Genomic DNA, 26,049 nt, shown 5'->3' with positions numbered 1-26,049 from the left:
AGGTCTTCAAGGTGCTGGAGGAGCAGCCGGCCGGTACCGGGGTGGGCACCATCGCCACCCGGCCCGGCTTCACCTACCGCCTGAGCGAGCACCATGCTCTCTTCTCCATCAACGCCACCTCGGGCGCCCTGCACACCCGCGCCACCATCGACCGCGAAAGCCTGGCCAGCGACGTGGTGGACCTGGTGGTGCTCTCCAGCCAGCCCACCTACCCCAGCGAGGTGCGGGTCCTGGTGTTGGACCTCAACGACAACGCGCCCGTCTTCCCCGACCCCTCCATCGTGGTGACTTTCAAGGAGGACACGGGCAGCGGGCGCCAGCTTATCCTGGACACGGCCACCGATGCCGACAGCGGCACGAATGGCGTAGACCATGGCTCCTATCGCATCGTGGCCGGCAATGAGGAGGGCCGGTTCCGGCTCAACATCACCCTCAACCCCAGCGGTGAAGGAGCTTTCTTGCACCTGGTTTCCCGGGGTGGGCTGGACCGGGAGGCCACCCCCACCTACCAGCTGTTGGTGCAAGTGGAGGACAAGGGCGAGCCCCGGCGGCGGGGGTACCTTCAAGTCAACGTCACCGTCCAGGACATCAATGACAACCCACCCATCTTCAGCCAGACTCTTTACCAGGCGCGAGTGCCTGAGGATGCGCCGGTTGGGGCCAGCGTTCTCCAGGTGGCTGCAGCTGATGCTGATGAAGGCACCAATGCTGACATCCGCTACCGCCTGGAAGGAGGTGATGGCGGCGGTGGTGGGGAGGGGGCTGGCAGCCTTCCGTTTGAGGTGGACCCTGAGAGCGGGGTGATCCGCATCCGGGAGCGCTTGGACTACGAGATGCGACAGCAGTACTCGCTGACGGTGCAGGCCATGGACCGAGGGGTGCCGGCACTGAGTGGCCGGGCTGAGGCCCTCATCCGCCTGCTCGATGTCAACGACAACGAGCCCCGGGTGAAGTTTCGCTATTTCCCAGCCACCTCCCGCTTTGCCTCTGTGGATGAGAACGCAGCCCCCGGCACGGTGGTGGCCCTGCTGACGGTGAGCGATGCTGACTCCCCTGCGGCCAACGGGAACATCTCTGTGTCGATCCTGGCGGGAAACGAGCAGCGGCACTTTGAGGTGCACAGCAGCAAGGTACCCAATCTCAGCCTTATAAAGGTAGCAGCTGCGTTGGACCGGGAGCGCATCCCGGCCTATAACCTTACGGTGGCGGTAGCTGATAACTACGGGGCCCTGCCGCCACCCTCAGGCTCCCCAACTTCTTCCCTTTCCCCCGATGGGGTGGTGGCAGCTCCCGTGAGCCGTTCGTCAGTAGCTAGCCTGGTGATCTTTGTGAATGACATTAACGACCACCCCCCTGTCTTCGGGCAGTCGGTCTACAGGGTGAACATCAGTGAGGAGGTGCCCCTGGGCAGTTACGTGCGGGGCCTGAGTGCCACGGACCGTGACTCGGGCCTCAACGCCAACCTCAAATATAGCATCGTCTCGGGTAACGAGCTTGGCTGGTTTCGCATCAGCGAGCACAGCGGGCTGGTCACCACGGCCGGCCCCGAGGGGAACACCACTGGGCATGCTGCAGGCACGTCCGTCTCCAGTGGGCTGGACCGGGAGACTGCTTCTCAGGTGGTGCTCAACATCAGTGCCCGCGACCAGGGGGTGCAGCCCAAGTTCTCCTATGCACAGCTGGTGGTGACCATCCTGGATGTCAATGACAACAAACCTCGCTTCAGTCAACCTGAGGGCTACCAGGTGTCCCTGGCTGAAAACTCCCCGTCAGGAACTGAGCTGCTGGTCCTGAGCGCCACAGATGGGGACCTGGGGGACAATGGGACTGTCCGCTTCTCCCTGCAGGAAGCTGAGCCGACGCTGGCAGCGGTTGGCCCCTCCTCGGTCACCCCTCGCCGGATCTTTCGCTTGGATCCCGTGTCGGGCAAGCTCAGCACCATCTCGCAGCTGGACCGGGAGGAGCAGGCTCACTTCTCCCTGCAGGTCCTGGCCACTGATTTAGGCTCTCCTCCCCTTTCTTCGATGGCCCGAGTTAACGTGAGTCTCCTGGATGTAAATGACAATAGCCCCGTGTTTTACCCCGTTCAGTATTTTGCCCATATCCAAGAGAATGAGCCAGCTGGAACCTATGTGACCACAGTGTCTGCCACGGACCCTGATCTGGGACCCAATGGGACGGTCAAGTACAGCATCTCGGCTGGAGACACCTCCAGGTTTCAGGTCCATGGCCAGACAGGGGTCATCACAACAAAAATAGCCCTTGACAGGGAGGAGAAAACTGCTTACCAGTTGCAGATCGTGGCCACCGATGGTGGCCATCTTCAGTCACAGAACCAAGCCATTGTCACCATCACTGTCTTGGACACCCAGGACAATCCACCTGTTTTCAGCCAGGGCATGTACAGTTTTGTTGTCTTTGAAAATGTTGCCCTAGGTTACCACGTAGGTACTGTTTTTGCTTCCACCATGGACCTCAACACCAACATCAGTTACCTTATTACGACAGGTGACCAAAGGGGCATGTTTGCCATCAACAGAGTGACGGGGCAGATCACCACAGCCAGTATTATTGACAGGGAGGAGCAAGCGTTTTACCAGCTGAAGGTGGTGGCTAGTGGTGGGGCGATAACTGGAGATGCCGTGGTCAATATAACTGTCAAAGATTTAAATGACAATTCCCCACACTTCGTTCACGCGGTGGAAAGCGTAAATGTGGTTGAAAACTGGAAAGCTGGGCACACTATATTCCAGGCCAAAGCTCTTGATCCTGATGAAGGTGTTAATGGCGTGGTCCTTTACAGCCTTAAGCAAAACCCGAAGGGCTTGTTTTCCATCAATGAACAAACAGGTGCCATAAGCTTAATAGGGCCACTTGACATAAATGCTGGGTCTTACCAGGTTGAAATCCTGGCCTCGGATATGGGGGTGCCGCAGCTCTCCTCTAACTTTATCCTGACTGTCTCGGTCCATGATGTAAATGATAACCCGCCAGTGTTTGACCAGCTTTCCTATGAAATTACTATTTTGGAGTCGGAGCCTGTGAATTCCAGGTTCTTTAAGGTGCGGGCTTCCGACAAAGACTCGGGAGTGAACGGTGAAATAGCTTATAGTATAATAGAAGGAAATACTGGGGATGCCTTTGGCATCTTCCCAGACGGTCAGCTGTATATAAAGAGTGAACTGGACCGGGAACTTCAGGAAAGATATGTTTTACTGGTTGTTGCTTCTGATAGAGCAGTAGAACCACTCAATGCTACTGTGAACGTTACTGTAATTCTGGAGGATGTAAATGATAACAGGCCCCTGTTCAACAGTACCAACTATGTGTTTTATTTCGAAGAGGAGCAGAGAGGTGGATCGTATGTAGGTAAAATAAATGCTGTAGATAAAGATTTTGGGCCAAATGGTGAAGTCAGGTACTCATTTGAGCATATGCAGCCGGATTTTGAGCTGAACACGGTGACTGGGGAAATAAGAAGTACTCATCAGTTTGACAGAGAAGCTCTTATGAGACAAAGGGGAGCTGCAGTATTTAGTCTTGCAGTAATAGCAACAGATCAGGGGTTGCCAAAACCTCTAAAGGATCAGGCAACTGTGCAAATCTACATGAAAGACATCAATGATAACGCCCCCAAATTTTTGAAAGATCTCTACCAAGCTACTATATCAGAATTGGCAGCAAATCTGACGCAGGTTCTGAGAGTTTCCGCCTCAGATGTTGATGAGGGGCTTAACGGATTGATTCACTACTCTGTAATCAAGGGAAATGAAGAAAAGCGGTTTGCCATAGATGGTAGCACAGGCCAAGTGACCTTAGTAGGCAGACTAGATCACGAAGCTACTGCGTCGTATGCGCTTGTCATCCAAGCGGTAGACTCCGGAGCAGTTTCCCTAAGTTCAACTTGCATGTTGAGCATTGATGTATTGGATGAAAATGACAACAGTCCTTCCTTCCCTAAATCAACCTTGTTAGTGGATGTCTTGGAAAATATGAGAGTCGGTGAACTTGTGTCATCTGTCACTGCCACCGATTCCGATTCAGGTGACAATGCTGACCTGCACTATAGCATTACGGGGACAAACAATCACGGGACCTTTAGCATCAGTCCCAACACTGGTAGTATTTTTCTTGCAAAGAAACTGGACTTTGAGACACAGTCTCTGTATAAGCTAAATATAACAGCAAAAGACCAAGGAAGGCCACCACGGTCATCTACAATGTCAGTGGTGATACACGTTAGGGATTTTAATGACAACCCTCCTAATTTTCCTCCAGGGGACATCTTTAAATCTATTGTTGAGAACGTTCCTGTTGGTAGCTCTGTCATTTCTGTGACTGCTCACGATCCAGATGCGGATATTAATGGGCAGCTAACGTATGCAATCATTCAGCAGATGCCAAGGGGTAATCATTTCCGTATAGATGAAGTGAGAGGGACAATATTTACCAATGCTGAAATAGATCGCGAGTTTGCTAATCTCTTTGAGTTAACAGTCAAAGCCACGGACCAGGCTGTTCCTCTGGAGTCCAGACGATTTGCTTTGAAGAATGTGACCATTTTGGTGACGGATCAAAATGACAATGTTCCCATGTTCATATCGCAAAATGCTCTTGCCGCCGACCCCTCGGTTGTGATCGGTTCGATCCTAACGACGATTATTGCTGCAGATCCTGATGAGGGCGCCAACGGAGAAGTAGAATATGAAATAATCAATGGAGATACCGAAACCTTCATTGTGGATCGCTACAGCGGAGATTTAAGAGTAGCGTCAGCTTTGGTGCCTTCTCAGCTAATATACAATCTCATAGTTACTGCCACGGATCTTGGCCCTGAAAGGAGAAAATCCACCACCGAGATGACTATAATTCTTCAAGGGGGTGACGGGCCTGTCTTCACTCAGCCGAAATACATAACCATCTTAAAAGAAGGTGAGCCTATCGGGACAAACGTCATATCTATCGAAGCGGCGAGTCCACGGGGCTCCGAAGCTCAGGTGGAATATTACATCGTTTCTGTCCGATGCGAAGATAAGAGTCTCGGGCGCCTCTTCACCATCGGGCGCCATACTGGTGTCATCCAGACTGCTGCCATTTTGGACAGGGAGCAAGGAGCGCGGCTCTACTTGGTGGATGTTTACGCTATTGAGAAGTCATCTGTTTTGCCCCGCACGCAACGAGCAGAGGTAAAGCTTTTATTCAGTAATTATTTACCCGTTTGCTTTCTAAGGTGCTAAAAGCTTTAACCATGGGCGTTTTGGAGTTTTGTGTACCTTCTCGTTTTAGCAATTGCTAATTACTTTAAGTCTTTCTATTCCTGTGTGAATTATAACTAAACTTCTTTCACTACAGCCCTCGTGTCAGTGTTGGTCTGAGAACTGGCCGGTGGGGGGATTGCTCTCTGAACAGCTCATCCGGTGTCTTCGGTCTCGGATGTGCTTGGCATCCCTGCCTGGTTAAGTCTCTCAGATAGATCGCCTCATTTGGGCTACTTCCTCGTCATCGCTGCTGAGCGTGAGAATGGTCTTGTTTCTGTTCTTGGATGTGACAGGCGGTGAAAGTGTAACATTTTAGCTGACAACTTTCCTTATCACAAAGCCATTTTCCTTGACTGAAGGGCCTTCAAATGTTCTGTGTGTGACTAGAGGTGGAAAACAGGGTGGAAAACAGGTTTGACACATCAGCTGTGAAGTGCAAAATGTTTTATTTGCTCTTCTGGTAATTAAGGCACAGAACTGATCGCTTACACGGTTCCCACTGTCTTCTGTGGGAATACTGAGAAGCCTGATGTGAAAGGGAGCCTCCCGTTTGTTTTAAGTTGCAGCATCTTCTGGAGCTGCCTTCGCCGCTTCCCTATGAGCCGTTTTACTTGCAGTTCCTGGAAGTTTGGGGCTGGCACTGCTGAGTGGGTCAACCAGCAGAGGATGCTGGTAGCGTGTCACGGTTCAACCATTTCCCTCACCCGCTGGATGTGTTACCTTAATATTGCCTTGTCCTACACATCTCTGGCATTACCCCAATACTGCCTTCTCCTGTGCATCCCTGGCGTTACCCCCCCCGCTATGCTTCCTCTGGGAAATGATGTCTTGGTTTTGAGCCACCAAGGATACTGTGGTGGTTTGAGGTGCATTTTTTTTTTCCTTTCTGATTTTGGCAGATGTGGTATTTCTAATTCTTAAGCGGCAGCTGTAGCTTCTTCTCTTCATACCCACTTTGTTGTTGTTTCACCGTAGCTTAAGTATGATCTGTATAGGTACGTAACCTCACTCTCCTATACTGGCAGTGACTGATGCTCTACAAAGTCACGCTTGGGCAGGGAGTTTGAGCACTGTTCAAACTCCAAGTCTTCTTAGTGGGTATGAGAGAGCTCATCTTATCGTGTGGGCGATGTGCTGTTGATTGTCATGTTTTGAAGAGCAGTAATGTATTGGAAGATGACCTGTTCTGGTAGTGCTGCTGGCTTAAATAATTTGTGCTATTTGTATGAGAAGATTCCTGTTGTATAGGTCTTTGTACCCCTGCTAGTACTTTGTAAAAAAATTAAACCTCGATCACTTTTCTTCTTTTATTATTACTATGTTATATTTTGTCTTGACGGACAGTTGTTTTGAGGGTTGAGCCTTTGTCAGTGGGTATTTGCATCACAATCCTTCAACTTTGAGTCTGCTTGCATGACCAAAGAGTTTCTTCCCTGGAGAAGGACTCGTAGAAGACCCCTATGGTTGCAATAGTCTCGCATGTTGTATAAGTATTTAATATGAATATTTGGTGAGCAGGGAAGAGAACAACCGTTGAAACTTTTAAACAAATTTTACATTGTTGAATACAAACCACTCCTGAAATTAGAAGCAAATGTTTTACTCTGTAAAGAACATTGAAAGCAACAATTGGGAGCTGGGATTTCGTATTGCTGATTGCATCTTTGTAGCTTCTAAAATGCTGCTTCTCCCAAACGTTAGTTGGCTCACTGCGCTTCTTCAGAAATATATTATAAATTATAATCAGCTATCAACTTTAAAAAACGTAACCATATGTAGTCTGTCTCTTGACTGATTTAATTTCTCTGGAACGGCTTTTGCTGTCCCACACTTGAACAAGAACTGCTACAGTAAAATTCTTTGTGCAAGCTGACTGTCAGTGGGTGCTGAATAAGCAATGCAGCTTTTTTCCATGTTGCTTTTGGATGTTAACTTTTTTTGTTCACCAGAGTAGCGGTTCAAGGTATCGAGTGCACACATTCCGGTCTTAGGAGTTTCCTGCTAATCTTCTTGAATAAAAACAAAATAACCAACACCTGAGTACATGAAAGTTATCTCTTATCTTTGGAAACCCACCTTAAAACACACTGATACTGAAGTCTTTGTGCATTAAATGTGTAATTCCAAAGGATTAATGTTTTATTCCAGTCTTGGGTTTTAAGGTGATGGTTTGAGGGTTGGTCTAACCAGAACAGTGACAAGGGACAACGAATGTGCGTGAACCTGTAGAATACATAAAGCCACAAAACTTAGGTGTTCTTTTGCACATAATGTCTTCAATTTTTTTTTGGCGTATATAATGGCGAGATGAAGACTGACTGATTTTTAGATTCCCCCACGAGAAGTGAGTTGTAAAGCATTGATGGAGGCGTGCAGACAAAACCTAATAGGTCTGGTACCACCACAGCTGACAGTTTTCTGAGTAAATAAGCTGTGTGGATGTAAGTCTTGTTTGTTTGTTTTCTGAGTTCTTTGTGGGAAAAAAAAAACTTGGGTATTGTGTATTTTTTTCTGTCTTTCTTCTCTTATGAAGAGTATGTTGGGTTGGTTTTTTTCCGAGTCTGGTTAAAAAAGGAAAAAATAGCAATGGGATATGCTTAACAACTTCTCCATTCTTCTTCCCTGCCTGCTACGCCTTCTGCCCCGATGCCAGACATCATCCTAATTGCGCCGAGGCATGCCAGAGAACCACTGAGCGCTCGGAGCCACCCAGCCTTCAACTCGTTGGCTGAGATTGATGAAGAGAGCAGGAGTAGCAAGGAAGTTAATAGATCTTTTGTCTAATGTAGGCTTTCGGAATGGATTTGGGTGGCAGATACGTGGTGTGAAATAGAGATATTTACAGCTTCGAACCAGTGGCTAGGCTTTGTCTAGCCAGCAGGCAGTACAAAAGAAGAGCAGGCTTGTGTGAAACCACTCACTCTAGAAGTGAATCAATCCTTATTCTGTTGCAGAACTCTACTTTTTTTTTTTTTTTAAATATTTTTTATCTTATCAACTATATTGCAAAGATCCACCCGGTGCTCCAGCTGAAAAAGTCTTCTTCCAGGCTTTCTCGTTCTTATCCATCCCTGGGCCTTGCCCTGTAGGATCAGACTATAGACACACTGATTGTGTGGGTGTATAGCCCTTTTCTGAAGAGAGGGGGCGAAGGGAAGAGCCGAGCAATGGCAGGGCTGTGGTGAATCCTCTTCTGAACCCAAAGCAGCTGATATGCCTTGAAACTGAAGGATGATATTATATTTTCAGTAAAGCAACACCAAAGAGTTTAGAAAACAAAGAATAGTTTGTTTACTGTTTGTGGATTATTATTTATTTATTTATTTATTTTAGCAGTGGGTTTTATGTTTGTGTACGTTTCTGTGCTTGTTGTTTCTATAAGGAAAGGAAAAAGTGTGTGAGAGGTTCAGAAAAGTGCAAGTTGTGAGGTAAAGCTTTATGCTCAAAGTACCAAATACTTTGAGATTTGCAAAGAAATCCTGAGTACTTGTTCCATTCTATTCCACAGCTAAGTGATGTAATTCTGGATAGTTATTATTGAATTTGAAAGCTTTATTTTATGTTAATTTTATTTTGGACTTTTAGCCTGTTTCTGTGTAATCTACAGTGACAAACCAGATGATTTGACATTGTGTGACCGTGTCCTGTGATCAGTCTTAGTTTTTCCTCTCTTGTATTGATCATTAGGTGTTGAACTAGTCTTCTCAGATAAGAAAAAAAGAATGTAGGTGTCCTGAAGGAGCCCTTCTCTTTGCCATTTTATAGCTTTTTATATATTTCTGCTGAAAGAAAAACCTCAGCGATCGCTTAGCCCCTTTCTGTTGGCTCTCCAACATAAATTCTCTTTTAACCTCTTCAGGCGTGGCTGAGGGTTTCACCATCATGATTTTATATTTAATAGAGAATGACTAATGCATATTGGCATCGCTTGGAAACCATGTGACGTTATTCAATCCTGCCTCCCAAAACAATGGTCGTATGCTGTGGGATATGTTGGGTGGTTGTTATGTTGTACCCTGTTTCTGGGCTGGCAGTAATAATAGGAACCCAGGGACAATACCTCATCTTCTCTGCTGTGTTACTAGGGATTAAAGGGAATTAGACAGGATCTCTAGTTTGCATGTTTAACCCTTCAGTGGATGGCTTCCTTGAAAGGAGCAGTAGGTTTGATAGGGACCAGAGGTGCTAACGTGTATATCGTGTATTGCAACTGTTTGGGAGGTGAACTACTTGTTCAGTTAAATATCTTTCAGGTACTTTAAGTTCGTTTCCAAGGAAGAGAGAGAAGGGTACAAATGAGGAAAGTGTATAAACCTTAAATGAAAGATTTAGTGAGGGTGTTGAGTTGAAAGTAGAAATGCTTGGAGAAGCAGATCAGTGATCCCAGTAGCACTTTTTACCTGTGGATGTTAACGTGCTCTCAAAAGAGGGGTGATTGTCCTCATTTTCAGACAGGGAGACATGAGGCGCTGAGTTTTCTTCTGCATTTGTACATTTGTAGCTGCTTCTTGTGCTACATTTCACAACTGGCACTATTGGGGAACTTGGACTGCCAAGTTGGGGGAGGCTTTTATCTCCCACATCCATAGTCTAGGAAAACAGTGTTCTTTAATCCAGCAAGATACGGGGATTTTAAGCAGTGCAGATTATTGGCATAGTAAAGATCTGGAAGTTAATGAAGACAGGCAGAATGAACGGCCCTCTCCTCCTGGAAAGAAAATGATAGGACACTTCACCTTGACTCAATGTGAACCACAGCCAAGGCCATAAAACCATCGTCGCACGATGTAACTAGTTGATGTGGAGCTTCTTGGCTCAGCCCAGCCTAGGTCCTGTGGCTGAGCGAGCTCTGTGCCACTTCTGCACCCTGTGGGTGCTGGTGGGACCTAGGAGAGAGATAGAGGTACTCAAAACCTGTCTCCTCCATTGCATGTATCTGGTGCAGAGCTCCAGAAACCCGGACTAAGGAAGGGAAGATGCTGCGAAGCAGGAAGGACAGAATACGTTGCAGGAGAGGCTGCAACGATGCATCCCTTGTGCTGTCGGGGCTGGGTACCGCTTCAGGGATGCGGAGCGAGACCTAACATCCCTTTGAGAGAGGGGAAAGGGGTGGATTTGGTGGGGCAAAACATTGAAGGTGTTACTTTTCTAACCAAGCTGGCTAATAGTGGAGGGCTTTAAATTTAGTAAGAGAATTTGAAAACCCACTTCAGAGAAGTCTTATCTGGCATGCCTCGTATTTACCAGTACAAATAAGAACAATGGGGTACTCCTTGTATTCATACTATTTATAAATTGTTTTATTCTTTAATGATACATGGCACACTAACTGTAGCTTGACAAAGGAAACTACTTATGAAACGTTTGAGTAAACAATGAAAATCTGCTGCCTTGTCCCAGCTCCAAAGCCAGGTTGTTGTTTTTGGTTTTTTTTTCTTCTTAGTGCTGATATTACTAATTCTGAGAAACGTGTAATTATTTAAGTTATTGCTGTCATTTGCACTCATCTGAAAAGCGATCTCTAAGTTCTCCTTGAACTAGAGTGGGAAATGAATGCGCCTTATGTTGAAACCTGTTCCAAACCAATTTGTGGGTTTTGGTTCAAAGTTGTCCCTTTTTCCATCCTCTCTAATTTCTTTAATGATTCTGCCTCACTAGGTTTTCTTAGTATCTAGAATTTCTCATTTCTTTGCTATTTTAGCAGCCTCTGGGCATTTTTGCATGTGAGGTCACTTCATAATTTTTATGTTAAAAATCACTAGACTTTAAAAACAACATTCTTTATTATGGAAAATATTATTTTTCATGTGTCTCTAACGCAAACACTAGAAATAATAGCCAAAAACCAGAGCAAAATTTTCATGTGCTTGTTTTTTCTAAGTGTTAAATTCTTCATACAAATCTCTAAATGATTCTTGGGTTCTATTGATGTTAATAAGCGAGTCGTTTTCCATGTAAAATGATATCTTCCCCCCAGCCAAGCTGCTGGAGTGCAGGTTTCTTTCCACATGTTAGCGTTAGGTGGAGCAATTGGTGGCAGTTCATTTAGGAGAACCGCGGAAGTTGGTCACCAAAGCCTGTCCGCCCTCTTGGTGTCTCCAGTTCACATCACCAGCTTTATTGGCGTAAGACTACGTTGTCGGTGGCTCCTGAATTCTTTGCTGTTGTCTTTTCTCCCCGTTTCCTGTGCGTATCTTGAACTTTGAGACTGCATCTCATCAGAGGATACTCATACCCTTTTGACTGACAGAAGGAGGCTCCAGACATTTCCACGGTTTCTTCTGAGTCTTCTCAGAGGTTGAACTACCGCTCCAAGGGCCACTTCCCACACCTCCAATAACAAGGTGCCTGTTTAATTTATATCAAAGCAACCCTGTAGCATGACATAGTTCTACTGGTATAGTTTGTTTCAACTGTGTCTAGACAAGGGAGTAGCATTACTGTTAAGTCAGTTTGGTTTCTTACCCCTGTAATTGTGTCTGTGCAAAACCTGTGTGTAGATAAGCCCTAATACTCTTGGGTTCTAATTAGGAAAGAAATTTACAGTGACTAAAATTGAAGTAAAACAAAGAGTTTTCTAACATATTCTCGTAGTCAGGAAAAGTGATGCCAGATCAGTATGGTACATCAGTACCATACCGATTTGTTTCAGTAAATTTATAGCCCTGCTTCACTTTGCCAAGAATAATACCAGATATGTTAGAGAAACTGCGTCTTTGTTTTACTACGATGTTTCTCTCTATTCTAATAAATCTTATTTTTAATTAGACCCTTAGTCTAGACTGTCACCCAGGTTTGTTTTTGTAGTGATCTATTTTTGTTTACTTCCTCAGAGCAATAACATACCAAAAGGACAGTAGAACAGATGGAAAGTGATAGCTATGATTGCACTGTAAAAATACATATAGTCGCATTAGTTAATGCAAAAGAATTTCAAAGAGCCTATTATGAAGTGGTAATTTATGTGCCAACAGCTTATGCAAAAAGTAATGAAAACAAGCGTTTGCCTTAGCATTTCATATTCTGCAGTCTTTGCTCACATGCACTGTTAATAGGCTGTTGATTCTATTGACATAATGATCTTCAATTAGCGTATAAGGGTTCTACTATATTTAACGCAGCCATCCAGACGTGCAGCTCTGCAGACAGGTAGGCGTGCTCGTGCTGAAAACGTTCAGCAGCCTCTGAGGCTCAGACAGATGGAAGGAGCTGTGGGGGCTCCTTCTTTTGGAGAAGAGCATCTTCTCGCGGTGCATCGCCTTTCCACTCTCTCTACTCTGGGGCCTGGAGATGGCATCCCCTGGCCAAGTTTGGGTTCCCCGCAGTGGCTGTGCAAGGGAATCGAACTCCTCAGAGCCCCATGTAGGAGATCTGGATCATCTAATAGAGCTGAAAGATGAAAGGATTTTTCTCACAGATCTTTAAGTGAAACAAATGGGAATAGCTTTGAGATGTGCCATGTGGCACATCGTATGTGAAATATCATCAGCATTAACACAAAATCCTAATTTCCTTGATTTCATGTATCTGCATTTTCCAGCCTTGTGGCTAGCTATGCTTGTTTGAATACGCATGTACATGCATGTGTCAAAATAATTCTCTCTTCAGCCATTTGGTTCGATGTGCTTGGAAAGCAACCAAACTGGGTCAAGCAATGCTGTAGTTTTCTCTGTAGGATCTGCCTGTACCATTTCCAGTTCCCACCAGGTGCGTATCTGGACTGGTCCTGAGCAGGAGTCAAACCCCACCTTGCCATTACGAGCAAAGATATGTGTAACAGGTGAGGGAAGCGTGGCAGTGTGACTCTGTATTAGCTTTTTAGGAGATTCAGAAGGGAAATAAGAAGGTTGCATGTGTTTCTTCCGTACTACCTGTGACACAAGATGGGTGATGAAGGTTCAGAGTAAAGTTGTGTTCGGTGTGGCACGTGTGTACCGGTGTCGCGCTGCAGTGTGCCCCCAGTAACCTGAACTCTGACTTATTTCTTTTTTTTAATAAATGTAAGGGCATAAGAACACTAAAGCTGCTGTTTCAGGGGTTGACATTGGTAGGTGTCTTCTGGGCCCCTGCTGCTCCAGCACGGCAGGAGGTCCAGTCCTGCTGCCTCCCCTGGGAGCTGGGGTTGTGGACCGGAGCTGTACTGCAGTGCCCAGCCTGCGCCTCTCTACTTCTTAATTAATTCTGTATGAATGGCACTGATAAAACTGATGAGCTGGAGGCTTTGTGTCTTACAAGTTACTTCTGACTCGTTTCCAGACTCTTAGTTGGATATATCTTTTACGGGGCAGTTTATTAGTACAGAGCATAACGGTCACCGTTGCTGATGGGAACAAAGAGTGGATTTCCTGAGCTGTGCTATGAGAGTGACCGCTTCTTGGAGGTCTCCATTACAGCTTCGCGATGTGTTCCTGTCCTTTCTCCTTGGAGAGCGGAGCTGGACCAGCGCCGTGGCACCCGTGTGCACGTGCTGCCGGCGGGAGCAGGGTCTGCTGTCCTGCTGGTGGCCTTCTGCCAGGCGTCGGACACGGAGCTGCGCAGGGCTGATTCATAGTGCTGCCCCGACGGAGCTGCTGACGTGAGTTTAACATCTATTCTGAAGCCAAGAATGAACAAAAGACAACTTTTCACCCAGTGAGTTATCCTAGTGAGTGCTAGTTTTAAAGTCACTTAAGTTTTTCCTTATGTATTCCTTTGGAGGTATATTCATTTTTAATACTTTCGAAGCCTTTTCAAGATGTGTTTTTTGTCTAGAATATGAGTGAGTAAAATATTAACTTACAATTTTAAGCAAGCGCTTTGTATCTGGTCCTCTTTGGGTTTTTAGGGAAAAAGATTTATTTTTGGTAGCTGCCACGTTTCTCCTGGATTATATTTCAAGAAGACTATTAATTCGAAGAACATGTATGCGATGTTTCACCTACCCAAATCTGTAGTTGTCTTTAAGCTATCTTCAGAATTGATATCCTGCTTGGACCTAATTATTTTAAACAGCATCCAACGCTAGATAGTGCTGAAATAAATTCAGCAATAGGAATTAGCCATCAAAACAACAATTTGATGTGTAGCATCCTGAAACAGCTGGGGAGAGGAGAAAAAAAAAAAAAAAGCAAGTTCACATCACAGGGCCTATATGTATATTAAAATAGAAAAAGCACTATTTAAAACTTCAAGCCAGAGGTGTGGGTTTGCCCCAGGCACTGTGTAGGGGGGAAATATGTGATTATGTTTCCTTTGCAGTGTACTAGGAGATAAATTGTTCCTTGGAGAGCTGGAGAGAAAGTTGAGTTGAGGGCTTTTCATGTCAACTCCTTTTTGGATCATTTTTGATAAATTAAGAAAATTCTACTGAAATAGTTCAGAGGAATAAATAAGATGCCTGAGCGATGGTACACATCTGTAGTATATGTGCTTAAAGCTTGAATTTTCCATAGGGATTTTCTTCTATATTACACTTCAGGTTTCCTGGTGCTTTTCCCCATTCCACATTCTTTATTCTTTTCAATACAACAAATCTTTTTAATCCATCAAAATGTCATGCTGTCTGAAATACGAAGACATGTTGCAATTACAAGGCTGTTTAGAAACAGAAGGCGAACTCAGTAGTTTATTGCACTCTTATTGTTTTGAGACCTGCATTTTGTTTGTGTGTATTTAAATGACTTTTTTCTGAGCACGATTCTATTCTCTTTGAAAGTTGCCTAATAAAATTTTTATGCCTGTCTGCTTTGAGGAAAGAATTTGGGCCTTTATGATTTCAGTGAACAGATTCATGAAAATACAGATTTTTATTTATTTTTTTTAACCCCAGCAGGGTTATGTCAGATTGTCTGGAAAGTAATTTATGGCTCTGGTGATCTTATATGAAGTAGAGGGCTTTTTTTTCTTTCCACTGTTTTCTGTCTCTAACAGCACTCTTAACTCCTGCACTTCTAACTTTCGAGGAGTCAGCTTGTTTTATTTTATTTCTACATATAAGTTTCTTAACTCCGAATGATTACGGTCAGCACTGAAAGTTGCATGGGTTTTTATCATGTGTTTATTCCTCTGTGCCGTGTTATCAAGTGGGGTCGCAGTTACTCAGAATAAGGTTAAGTGATCGCGTTGAGATCGTAATTAATTAAAATGTAAGCACCGATACCTTATTATTTTGAGTCCCGCAGTCGACAGACTGAGGATGCGGCTTGGCCGGCGCACTGGTGGAGAGGGGAGGAAGTGGGAGTGGACCTTTTCTTGCAGGGCAGGATGATATTGGGTAGGAGCGAGCTGCGCACATGCCTGCCAAAATACTTGGATCAGACTAAAGGAACACAGATGGCTGAGGCTGATAAAGGTGTCTCTTATTGTGTTGGGTGGTGTGATGTTTTGTTTTTTTTTCTGCTCGGTACTGTTTTGAGTTTGTGTGTGAGAGGGGTAAGAGGGGAGGAAGACGACCACACGAATATGTTTATTTTAATTATTTTACAGTGTAGGAAAGGAGTTGTATAAATTCAATACTCCCGCTCGGTAGGACGCCAAAGGCTGGAGCTAAGCCCTGCTTTTAGGTTTCTGTAACAAATGAACAATAATGTGTCCTCAGGGATTTATGTCGTGCTGTCCGACCTTGGGAACTTAACTGCTAATAGAAAAATCCCAATGCCTTGCTGAAAGTAGCTCCTAAAAATTGGACTGAGAAGCCTTAAAAGCACGTGGCCACCTCTGCTCGTCACCAACCTCAATGCTAGTTCTCCTGTTACGTGGCCCCTTCTTGTCTCCTTGTTCCTCAGGTAGTTTATCACCGTGATTATTTGTTTATTACCATGCTTTATGTCATGTCTGTGTATATCTAAACACATATATATGTGTGGATACACGCGTATGTATAAATAACATCTTGTCCTCTGAGGAGGTAGTGCCTAAGTCTGCCTGGGGTTTGTTTGGCCGAGGAGGAAGCCAAGCCACCGCGGGACAGGGTAAGGGAAGAGCAAGACTCTCAGTTTGAGCAAAGTCCAGTTCTTAGTGTTCGTTATTTATTGTTGTAGAAATTAACTGGTCGCCGGTATCTAAAAATGGTATGTCTGAACTTCCAACTTGCTTGCAGGAATAAATTATTATCACCAGACATAGCGGTTGTTCCAAGTCTGTCAGATCCGTTACACCCATGAGCAGCACCATCCATCAGGGCAGGGCTGAGGAGAAGGGAGTAGGAGCAAGATCTTCTTTTCCTCCATCTATTTAGAGCAAAATCTTAAACAGGCGATTTCATTAGGAGGCCTTAAAGATTCTTGTTTTGTAAATGATGGCAGTAATGTTCTGCTCGTGACAGCTGGAAATCTGCAGGATGCTCTTGCTGGTGAGCAGGGAAGAAAAATGGTACTTGAAACTTCATGCTCAGGCAAATAAATTTCATTCTGAATATCTTTTTTCAATTCACAGTCATTGAATTGAGATATTGCAGTTGTTTTTCATAGAAACGAATATATTAAAAATCTAGTTGCAAAGCCATACTCCTAATGGTATTCTGTAAATAGCTAAGACCAAACTTCATCCCAAACAGTGCTATTTTGATCTGTTGTCTTCTAAATGCTCTTTTTCTCCTTCCTTGATCACCCCATATGTATATGCTTTTAAAACAGACGTTGAAATACTTTTGGGTTGGGTTTTTTTTGGTGCAGCAAAGCTGCCCAAAACTGATGGACAGAGACAGTGTTTACTTCTGAGATTCAGTACTATAAAAACGAATGTGCTTTTTTGATGCCTTGAGGTCTTGCATGTGCAAACAGTCTCTTCTATAAATACACCATAATATTATGATTATTAATTGTGGCTACTACTATACAAATAGAAAAATAAATGCAGCCCAGCTACATTCCCTCTAAAAAAAAAAAAAAAAAAGCACTATGTATGAGCAGGAAAATGCTACTTTTTTTTTTTTTCTGTGAAAATGTATCATTGTTATTATAGCTTTGGCTCTATAAAGGACATATAAGCATGAGAATCTGGAATTTATAAAAGAAATTATTACTAACAGTGGACTGGCTTTTCTTTGACTTATGCTAATTTTCCATCATTGTAACTATATTTTATTTAACTAAATTACTCTTCATTTACATTGGTATAACCAAGCAGAAAATGAGGCCCTGAGTAAATAAGAAAGACCTTCTATTTGTGTAAATTAAAATCTATATTGAAAGTGACATAGGGTAAACACTAAACATCTAACAAAAAACCTTGCCTTTGCCAAGGAAATAAGGAAATCGAGACATTCTGCAGTCTATAATTAGGCACTTTACATGGCTGTAGCTCTGTAGAAAGGAATATAAGACAATGGTATTAGCACAGTACTGCAACGAAAAGAACTAGTGATAAATTACAATGCGAAGTGGGCTACACGACAACTTAATGGAGAACAGTTTTGTACGAGCCTCTGTCAAGAAGTCAAACTCTGGAAATTCATTTGTAAACATACGCATTGGTTGCTGTTCATATAATTTAAAAATAAAGGGGTGCTTTATCTAGTATAAAGTTAGAGTGCTTTCTGTTGTGGTGTAGTCTTAAAAAGACGAAAATTAGCTGCTTTGTCTGACCTAAGTCAGGGGGTAGGTACTTGATGTTTACATAGGCTGGTAGGAAGAATGGAGAAGCCATCTAAAGTAGTTTGGTGGGGGCACGTAAACAGCCTAAAAATTGTACACATACCACATGTATTCTAGCTACTAACAGGTGCTTGTGCTTAGGAAAAGCAAAGAACAGGAGTAAAAAGTAAAAAAAAAAAAAAAAAGAGAGAGAGAAAAAAGGGGGCAGCACTAGCACTAATAAGGATTGTGTTGAGATGCCCGCCTACATAATGTTATGGGTTTTATCTTCATAACAATATTGTTTAAGATTTCTTGGGAATAAGAATGGTTCTTTATGGGGGGAAGATATAGGCTTAGAAAATGTGGTTGTTGAGAAACTTGAGTGTGTACATGCATAAAGATCTAACTACAGAATCCTGGTGTCTTCACTCCTCTGGTTATTTCCTTGGAGAGCAGAAGGACTACTAGTGTAAGACTAACAGAATTTGACCTTCTGATAGCACCAAGGCTTCTTGTAGGCAACCTCCCAATTTACAGGAAAAGAAAATATTTCCTATGTCAAAAAAAAAAAAGGCTACTCACTGAAATGGGAAATCCTTGAGGAATGTTTAAGCGTGCACTGCGGAGAAGGACTTCACCAAAGAAAGTTTGAATGGAGCTATTTTCCTCTTTTACTGTTGTCAGAACCAGCAGTCCTTTTGGTTGAAGCGGTGGTGAGTTTGAGAGTTACCTGCAAGTCATCCCCTGCAAGTTTTCTCTCTCAGTATTTGCCTAATGTGGAAACTATAACGTTATGGTTGAGGTATTTCTTCATTTGCCTCTCCAGACTTATAGTTGATATCAGAGCCTGTAACTTTAGCTTTGTAAGACTAATAAGCCACTTGTCGAGGCTTCCAGTATCACCTCAGGGAAGGACAATAGATCCACCAGAGACTCTCCTTCAGGAGGCAGTCAAGAAGAGCAACGTGCCCATCTATCATGGGGTGGGAGACTCGTTCTCCCAACGTGTCCACGCTGGAATGTGTGTGCCTTGCTTAAAGCAAGCCACTGTTTTTCAGATTTGGCTAAATTTGGGTAGTGAATCCCATGGTAGATGCAGATTTTTGTTTACATCAAGAATAGGGACCAGCAAATGCTTATAGCAAGCTTGAGAGCAGATTGGTGCTAACAGGGGGCCTTCCCATGGCCCTCAAGTCCACCTGCAGATGGAAGGGTATGAAACAGACTGTGTGTTTAATGGTTAAGTGTTTGTGAACCAAGTTTACATGGTAATCTCCTCTTTAGAAGAAATGCAGTTTATTAATAGATTTTAAATTTTCATTCAGAAAGTTGTATTTGATAAGAAAGAATTGCTTTTAGTGGGCTGAAAGATACTTTCACCACCACTCCAAAATATATTTTAATATGATTATAACAAAATACCTAGCTGTTTGTGTATTTCTTCATTTAAAAACCAGAAGGCTGGTGTTTAGAATAAAGAATTCTGAAACAGAAATGGTGCGTTGAATTTGCTTTGCGACTCCCACAGACATTGATTAATTGGGACAGTCAGCATGGCTTGCTCTTAGGAAGAAAAAGCTTAATGATTAACTAAGTTCTTTTTCTGTCGTCCTCCCCCCCCCCCCCCCAAATAAATTTAGCATATAAAATGCTTATAAAAGAATGTAGAAATGAGGCAGTTGGAGTTGTTGTTGTTGTACACAATAGAAACACAGCCAAATATTTCACAATACACTATATATAGCCAGAAACATCAATTTCCATGTGATAGCTGTCAAGATCTGAATATAATAATGTATGCTCCAAGTCATTTGGTGGTTTTTGGAGAGAAAAGCTGCCATTCTCCATTCTCCCTGGGTTGTAGATAAAGTAACACCTATATTGAACAATTTACCAACCCTTGTTTTTATGTATGTTGCAATACTGGGATTGAAAACCAGGCATTTGGTAAATTATTGCCAATTCTAAGCCAAATGAAGTTGCTCTGGCTTGATGTTTCTGACTGCCTAGTGAAAAGTAATGAGACTCAAGATATGCCCTCTTTGAATGTGTGAATTTTGTCATTGGTGTCATCTGGGGAAATGAGAAATTTGTTCTATAAATTAGGGAATGGTAAGGCACCCTGTCTAACGCAGTTGGCAATGGCTGTCACGTTCCTCTTGTAATTCCATGCTGTTGGTGACTGCCAGCAATGATTGCAACATGTAATTAAGCACCTCTTGAATGAAGCCTACATAATAGTCAGTATTTCTTTTGCGTGTATCAAATTCAACTCTGTTTAAATTACATCTTCAAACTAGAGTAATGTATAAAATTCGGCCATATGCTTTTGCAAAACATGTTCTTGAGATTTGTTATATCAAAATATTTCTCATTTGTCTCTCTAAACTGGGGGTTGATTTTTATCTAAAAGGACAGAGGGATGACAGCTGAGCTTCTGTTGTGCTTTAAGAAATTATTTGCTTTCACATCATGCAAATCTTCCAAATTATTTAAGAACATTTCCTTTGCATATGGGGGCCTGCAGACTAGAGGTGCACTCAGGAGGGGAAGGGACAGTAAGAGGGTTGATTGATCTTCTATGAATTGGATTCAACAGGAACAGCCCAATGTATGTAATCAGTGCGAAGATTTTGGAAATACTGTGGTTTGTGGGACAACACAGTTTTTGGTCCTGTTCAGTGACATCAGTTGCATTTCTATGTTCTTAACCTCTCTCAAGACCCCTGGTTTACTTTCTGGAAACTTTGCTCTTTGGGGTAGAGTTTCCCTTGTATTAGCTGATAGCGCTTTGTAAATTGCTGTAATATTTTTTTTTTTTTTCTCCCCCCCGCCAGTCATGTGAAGAAGAATAGTAGGATACAGCTATATGATTCACCACTGCTTTTAAAATACAAAAGTTCATGTAATGTTGTGATAATCTTGAATCCATTTAACAGATGTTATGTATAGGCTTATGTGAAAGTAACAGCAGGGTAGTTTCAATATGATGACTTTAATTTATATGTTTTGAAAGATATACCCTTTGTAAAACTACTATATAAATATGGCATTGTGGGTTTACACAGTCAATGCCTGTCAGTAGCTTCCAGCTCAATGTTCCCGTCTTATGAGTCCTCTAAAAGTAATTTTCCCTCTAAGTTATTAAACTCAACCAGTGGTAGTTTCGTAAGTGCCAGCTTGCGCACACCTAAGCATTTGAAATTTAGTTTTATCTTGATGGTTGCTGGAATTAGGTCTGTTACAGCATGTGAATAGTGTTGTCAGAAAAATTTACAACTTCAAGTCCAAGCCTAACATATACTTTTGAGGGAGTGTTTATGTTACAGGCTAATAGGTTTTGTCTGGCTCCCCTGGCTTTCTAAAACATTGGTGGGATGATGACACAGTGGTGTGATGGTCTGGTGGTCTCTCATCTTGAGGATTTACCTTCTTTGGAGGAACATAAATTCTACTCCAGGCTGGTTTGTATTAATTTTTATCATGGCTTTATTTTCCGAGAGTGGCCTGCATTGGATGTTAGCATCAAGGCTTTTGATAGGTTTGGAGCATCCGGGTGTCTCCTAGGACTTGATTCCTTTCTTGTGTGCCTGTTCTGGGTGGGAAGAGATACCTCTGTAAGGCTGGACTTTGCTCGCTGTAAGAAGTGCCACCACTTAAACCACGTCTCTAAGCACCATGTCTACCTGTCTTTTAAATACCTCCAGGGACGGTGACTCCACCACTTCCCTGGGCAGCCTGCTCCAATGCTTGACAACCCTTTCTGTGAAAAATTCTTTCCTAATATCCAATCTAAACCTCCCCTGGTGCAAATTGAGACCATTTCCTCTTGCCCTATCGCTTCTCACTTGGGAGAAGAGACCAACCCCCACCTCGCTACAACCTCCTTTCAGGTAGCTGTAGGGAATGATAAGGTCTCCCCTCAGCCTCCTCTTCTCCAGACGGAACAACCCCAGTTCCCTCAGCCGCTCCTTGTAAGACTTGTGCTTCAGACCCCTCACCAGCTTCGTTGCTCTTTTTGGACACGCTCCAGCACCTCAGTGTCTTGTAGTGAGGGGCCCAAAACCGAACACAGTACTCAAGGTGGGGCCTCACCAGTACAGGGGGACGATCACTTCCCCAGTCTTGCTGGCCTCACTATGCCTGATACAGGCCGGGATGCCGTTGGCCTTCTTGGCCACCTGGGCACACTGTTGATTCATATTCAACTGGCTGTTGACCAACACCCCCAGGTCCTTTTCTGCTAGGCAGCTTTCCAGCCACTCTGCCCCAAGCCTGTAGGGCCGCATGGGGTTGTTGTGACCCAACTGCAGGACCCGGCACTTGGGCTTGTCAGATGAACACTCCTGCCCAAGTTGGTGTCATCTGCAAACTGACTGAGGGTGCACTTGCTCTCCTTGTCGTTGATAAAGATATTGAAGAGAACAGGCCCCAGTACTGAGCCCTGGGGAACACCGCTTGTGACCGGCCACCAACTGGATTTAACTCCATTCACCACCACTCTCTGGACCTGGCCATCCCAACAGCAAAGCGTACACCCATCCAAGCTATGAACAGCCAGTCTCTTCAGGAGGGTGCTGTGGGAAATGGTGTCAAAAGCTTTACTAAAGTCAAGGTAAACAACATCCGTGGCCTTTCCCTCATCCACTAAGTGGGTCACCTTGTCGTAGAAGGAGATCAGGCTGGTCAAGCAGGACCTGCCTTTCATGAACCACTGCTGACTGTGCCTGATCACCTGGGTGTCCTGCGTGTGCCACGTGATGGCACTCGGAGAGATCTGCTCCACAACCTTCCCCGGCACCGAGGTCAGGCTGACAGCCCGGTAGTTCTCCAGATCCTCCCTCCAGGCCTCAGGCCTTGGCTGGAGAGGATCACTTAAAAACCGTAAGGTAAAGAACCTTTACTTTAGAAGACACATGCTGTTTTTTTCTTGCTATTGCACTCTGTTTTCCTCTGTCAGTGATGGCACCGGTGGGTACTTTACTCTTCTGTTAATTTCCAAATGCTACTTATATGTGCGTCTTTATTTTACTGTGTAGTCATTTGTATTTATTGTTTTTATTTAACACTTCTTCCTGCTCTGTTACTGGCAGCAGTATTTGATTTATTTCTGTGATTAATTCTTATCCCTTTGAAATCCACGGAGCCTTTAAAAAAGAAGAAAGAAATCCTAACAATAATAGTAGCATTCAAGCTCCTTTATCTTCATTTTGTTCCAGTGCAGTGGTGGATATTCCAAATTCTCCATGGTAATAGAGAAGCATTTCAGAAGCAAATATCTTGCCAGATCTCTGCATTTTCATTACAATTATTGCTAAGGAGAAAGAGTACTTTATCAGCCATAGGCTTTGTAGCGCTAGAACATGGATGTTTAAAGCTGATGCAAATGAGTGTTCTCTTTTCATTGTCAGTTTACTGCTGAAGTAGTGCAATTTTTAAGAACCAAAGATCTTTCTAAGAAAGACTTCGCTGGCATCTCTTTGGTACGCAAGTGGCGCAATGCATCCCTGCGGTTTCTTACAGGCAGAACAGAAAGATCTCCTTTACTCTGCCTATTTTGTTACTCGCGGATTATGTGCATTAGCTGTTATCCCATTATATGGTACATTCATAACTGTTCTGTTCAGGGTCTGAAGTAACCAGGTTGGAACTGTGTATAGTCCCGCAGACATGAAAAGAGCACAGACAAAATAGACCTGAGTGTTTGGCTACTGTGAGGACAAGTAATTAACCAAAGATAGATATATATATATATATATATATTTTTTTTTTTTTAATTTAAATGAGTTCAACATTTCTTTCTTCTTGTGTATTTACCAGCCCAATGGCTGGTCTCGAGCAGGCATCTCCCCTCTTTGGTTTCACGTATGGCATCTGGGCTCAGCCGCAAACGGGGAAATAATGTGTTGCTCCTGAAGGATCTGCTGGTTCTTAACAGTGGCACAAATAAGGGTTTGTTCCTACGCTGTAAACCTGACAAAAACAAGGGTTGGAAACTGTGGAGCTTCTCTACATTGATCAAAGAGACAGATAAGTTGCAGCAACACGTACGTTTCTTTTCCTACAATAATACTGTATTTTTATTTTGTTTCTGTCTCTTAAGTTAATCCCATAGCTGAGGTCCCGCTTTGGACTGAATTTAGAATTAGCACTTGTAGCATTAAACTGTTTCAATATACATTTATTCCATTTAGAGAATTTATGGGACAATCACACTACCCTTGCGAAAGAAATAATTTTGTTTTTTTTTTAATCTAAGCCTCCTTAGACTAAAACCAGTTGTTGTTGAGTAAAGGGTAGGAATGAATGCAGCACTGTCCTTGACCAGACTAATTACCGAATACTTCAAATTAAGGATATTCATTAAGTAAACCCACAAAAGAAGTGATCTAATAAAAAATAGCGTTTAAAGAGCTTTCATCTGCAGTGAGATTGCTTGCATGAGTCAGTTGAAAAACATTCACCTTTGTTCACTGACATTTAAGAAATTAAGTAGCTTGGAGCTGCTCGTATGTTGTAGTTACTTAATACTTGCTTAACTACTGGTTTATACATCTTTTTATACAGAGGATTAATTCTGGAGAAATTATGTATATCTAATTTGATATTTAAGACTGCCTTAATTGCTAAGCTAAATGATTATTAACAGTGAAACTTAAAAAAAATCAATTATAACAATAATTAGCATAGTAAAACTGTCTCCATTGGCCTTTATGAATATGGTATAATATTTAATTAAAAAATTGTGCACCTAAAAAGTTTTGCCTGCAAGGCAATGGAGGTTTGTGAGACTTGGGCAGACATTGGACCCAGCCACTCAGTTATGATGGGGACGAACATAATGATACAAGGCAGAGTGCATGGAATCCTCTGCATTTGGATTTATTTAAGTGCTTTTTTTTTTTTTTTTTTATTTGACTACTCTCTTCACAAGGGTTTGATGTGCATTCCTAGCAGCATAAGAATATGTATGTTGGTGGGAAGAAGAAAATAATAAACTGTTTCATGCAGTTGTGAGAGTTGAGACTAGATGAGAACATTGCGGTCAGGTCTATTGCGTAGGTGTGTCCCAGTGTCAGCTGAATATATGGAGTAATATATAAGTAAAGGAAAAGGAATTGTTTTTCTCCTTACAGGCTTCATACGCATACAAATTTTCATGTTGATAGATTACTTTTTGAGACATCCTTTTTATGTAGATGCTACCATTTGGATTGCGATGTTTATCAGCTGCGGAAGATCTTAGACATAGCAGCGCACATTGTGTATTATGTAGAGAACAGCCAAGAAATGGATGTAATCATCCTGTTGTCACCTCTGAGAGATTTGTATGGCTCTGCTGCTGGAGCTTATGTCACTACTATGCTCCTGAAGAGGATGACAATATCTTCCTATGGGTAACATACTGGTAACTCTTGAAGGTATTGCTGTCTATTCCTTATAATGTTACCCTGATAGCTTTCTGTCATAGCCCAGGAAAATTAACAAAGGAGCAGAAAAAGGCTACTGTAGGGAAGGATAAATTTATGGTTGAGGTCTCCGATACTGGGCATCAATCCCAACCTGGACTCTGTCGCGCTAAGGAGATTACTCAGTCTGTGCCACGACAGCTCACCCACAATGTGTCGGAAATATCAGTCCCCTGTTAGTTTAGATTAATGGACTTCACAAATTCGTATTTGGCAGGCTTGGACAGAGGTTGCTAATTTTTTTTCCCCCCATAGTTGGGAGGTAAGTCACGCAGCAGCATACCCCATGGGGCAGTTATCAATACCAGCACTTCAGACCTCTGCAGCTGCCCTGTTAGCTGGGGCCCAGTCACTAAAGGTCAGAGCACCCCAATGTTGCCCATGGTCACATCTAAAGGCAGGGTCCCGTGTCCATGTCGCCCCCCTGCGACTATTAAATTGTTTTTCCCTCATCCTTCTTCATGCTTGAGCTCATCCCTTTATTTGCACAAATCCTGCCTTGCAGGTTCTCCACTTCTCTTTATTCACAGGCAGTAGAAAAACCTAACAGTTCTTACTAATTTCAATTTTTAATTTTGATTGAATCCAATTTTTATTACTTTTAGCTGAAGGGAATATTGACAGTAAGGGATCCCTGAAGCTTAGAGCTCTATCAGTTGGGTATTCTGCTGCTTTGCTGCTTGGTGTAGTTAAAGGGCTCACATCACCAGAATATAATCTCGCTACTGAAGAGGAAAGCATTGGGGTGGCCAATCTGTTTGTGCCATG

General features: G+C 43.3%; 1 protein-coding gene across 1 annotated transcript in view; it reads left to right on the top strand.

The window, feature by feature from the left end:
* The window catches only part of LOC104283262 (protocadherin Fat 4-like), a 114,436-nt gene that overhangs the window by 7,773 nt on the left and 80,614 nt on the right, over positions 1-26,049 (top strand). The window contains exon 4 of the mRNA XM_009881421.1: positions 3-5,186. Coding sequence (XP_009879723.1) covers positions 3-5,186 — 5,184 coding nt within the window. The remainder of the gene's footprint in view (positions 1-2; positions 5,187-26,049) is intronic.

Source organism: Charadrius vociferus, unplaced genomic scaffold (genome assembly GCF_000708025.1).
Source record: "Charadrius vociferus isolate BGI_N301 unplaced genomic scaffold, ASM70802v2 scaffold380, whole genome shotgun sequence".
NCBI lineage: Eukaryota > Metazoa > Chordata > Aves > Charadriiformes > Charadriidae > Charadrius > Charadrius vociferus.
The sequence above is the reverse complement of the archived record's forward strand: the minus strand, read 5'-3'. Positions and strand labels throughout refer to the sequence as shown.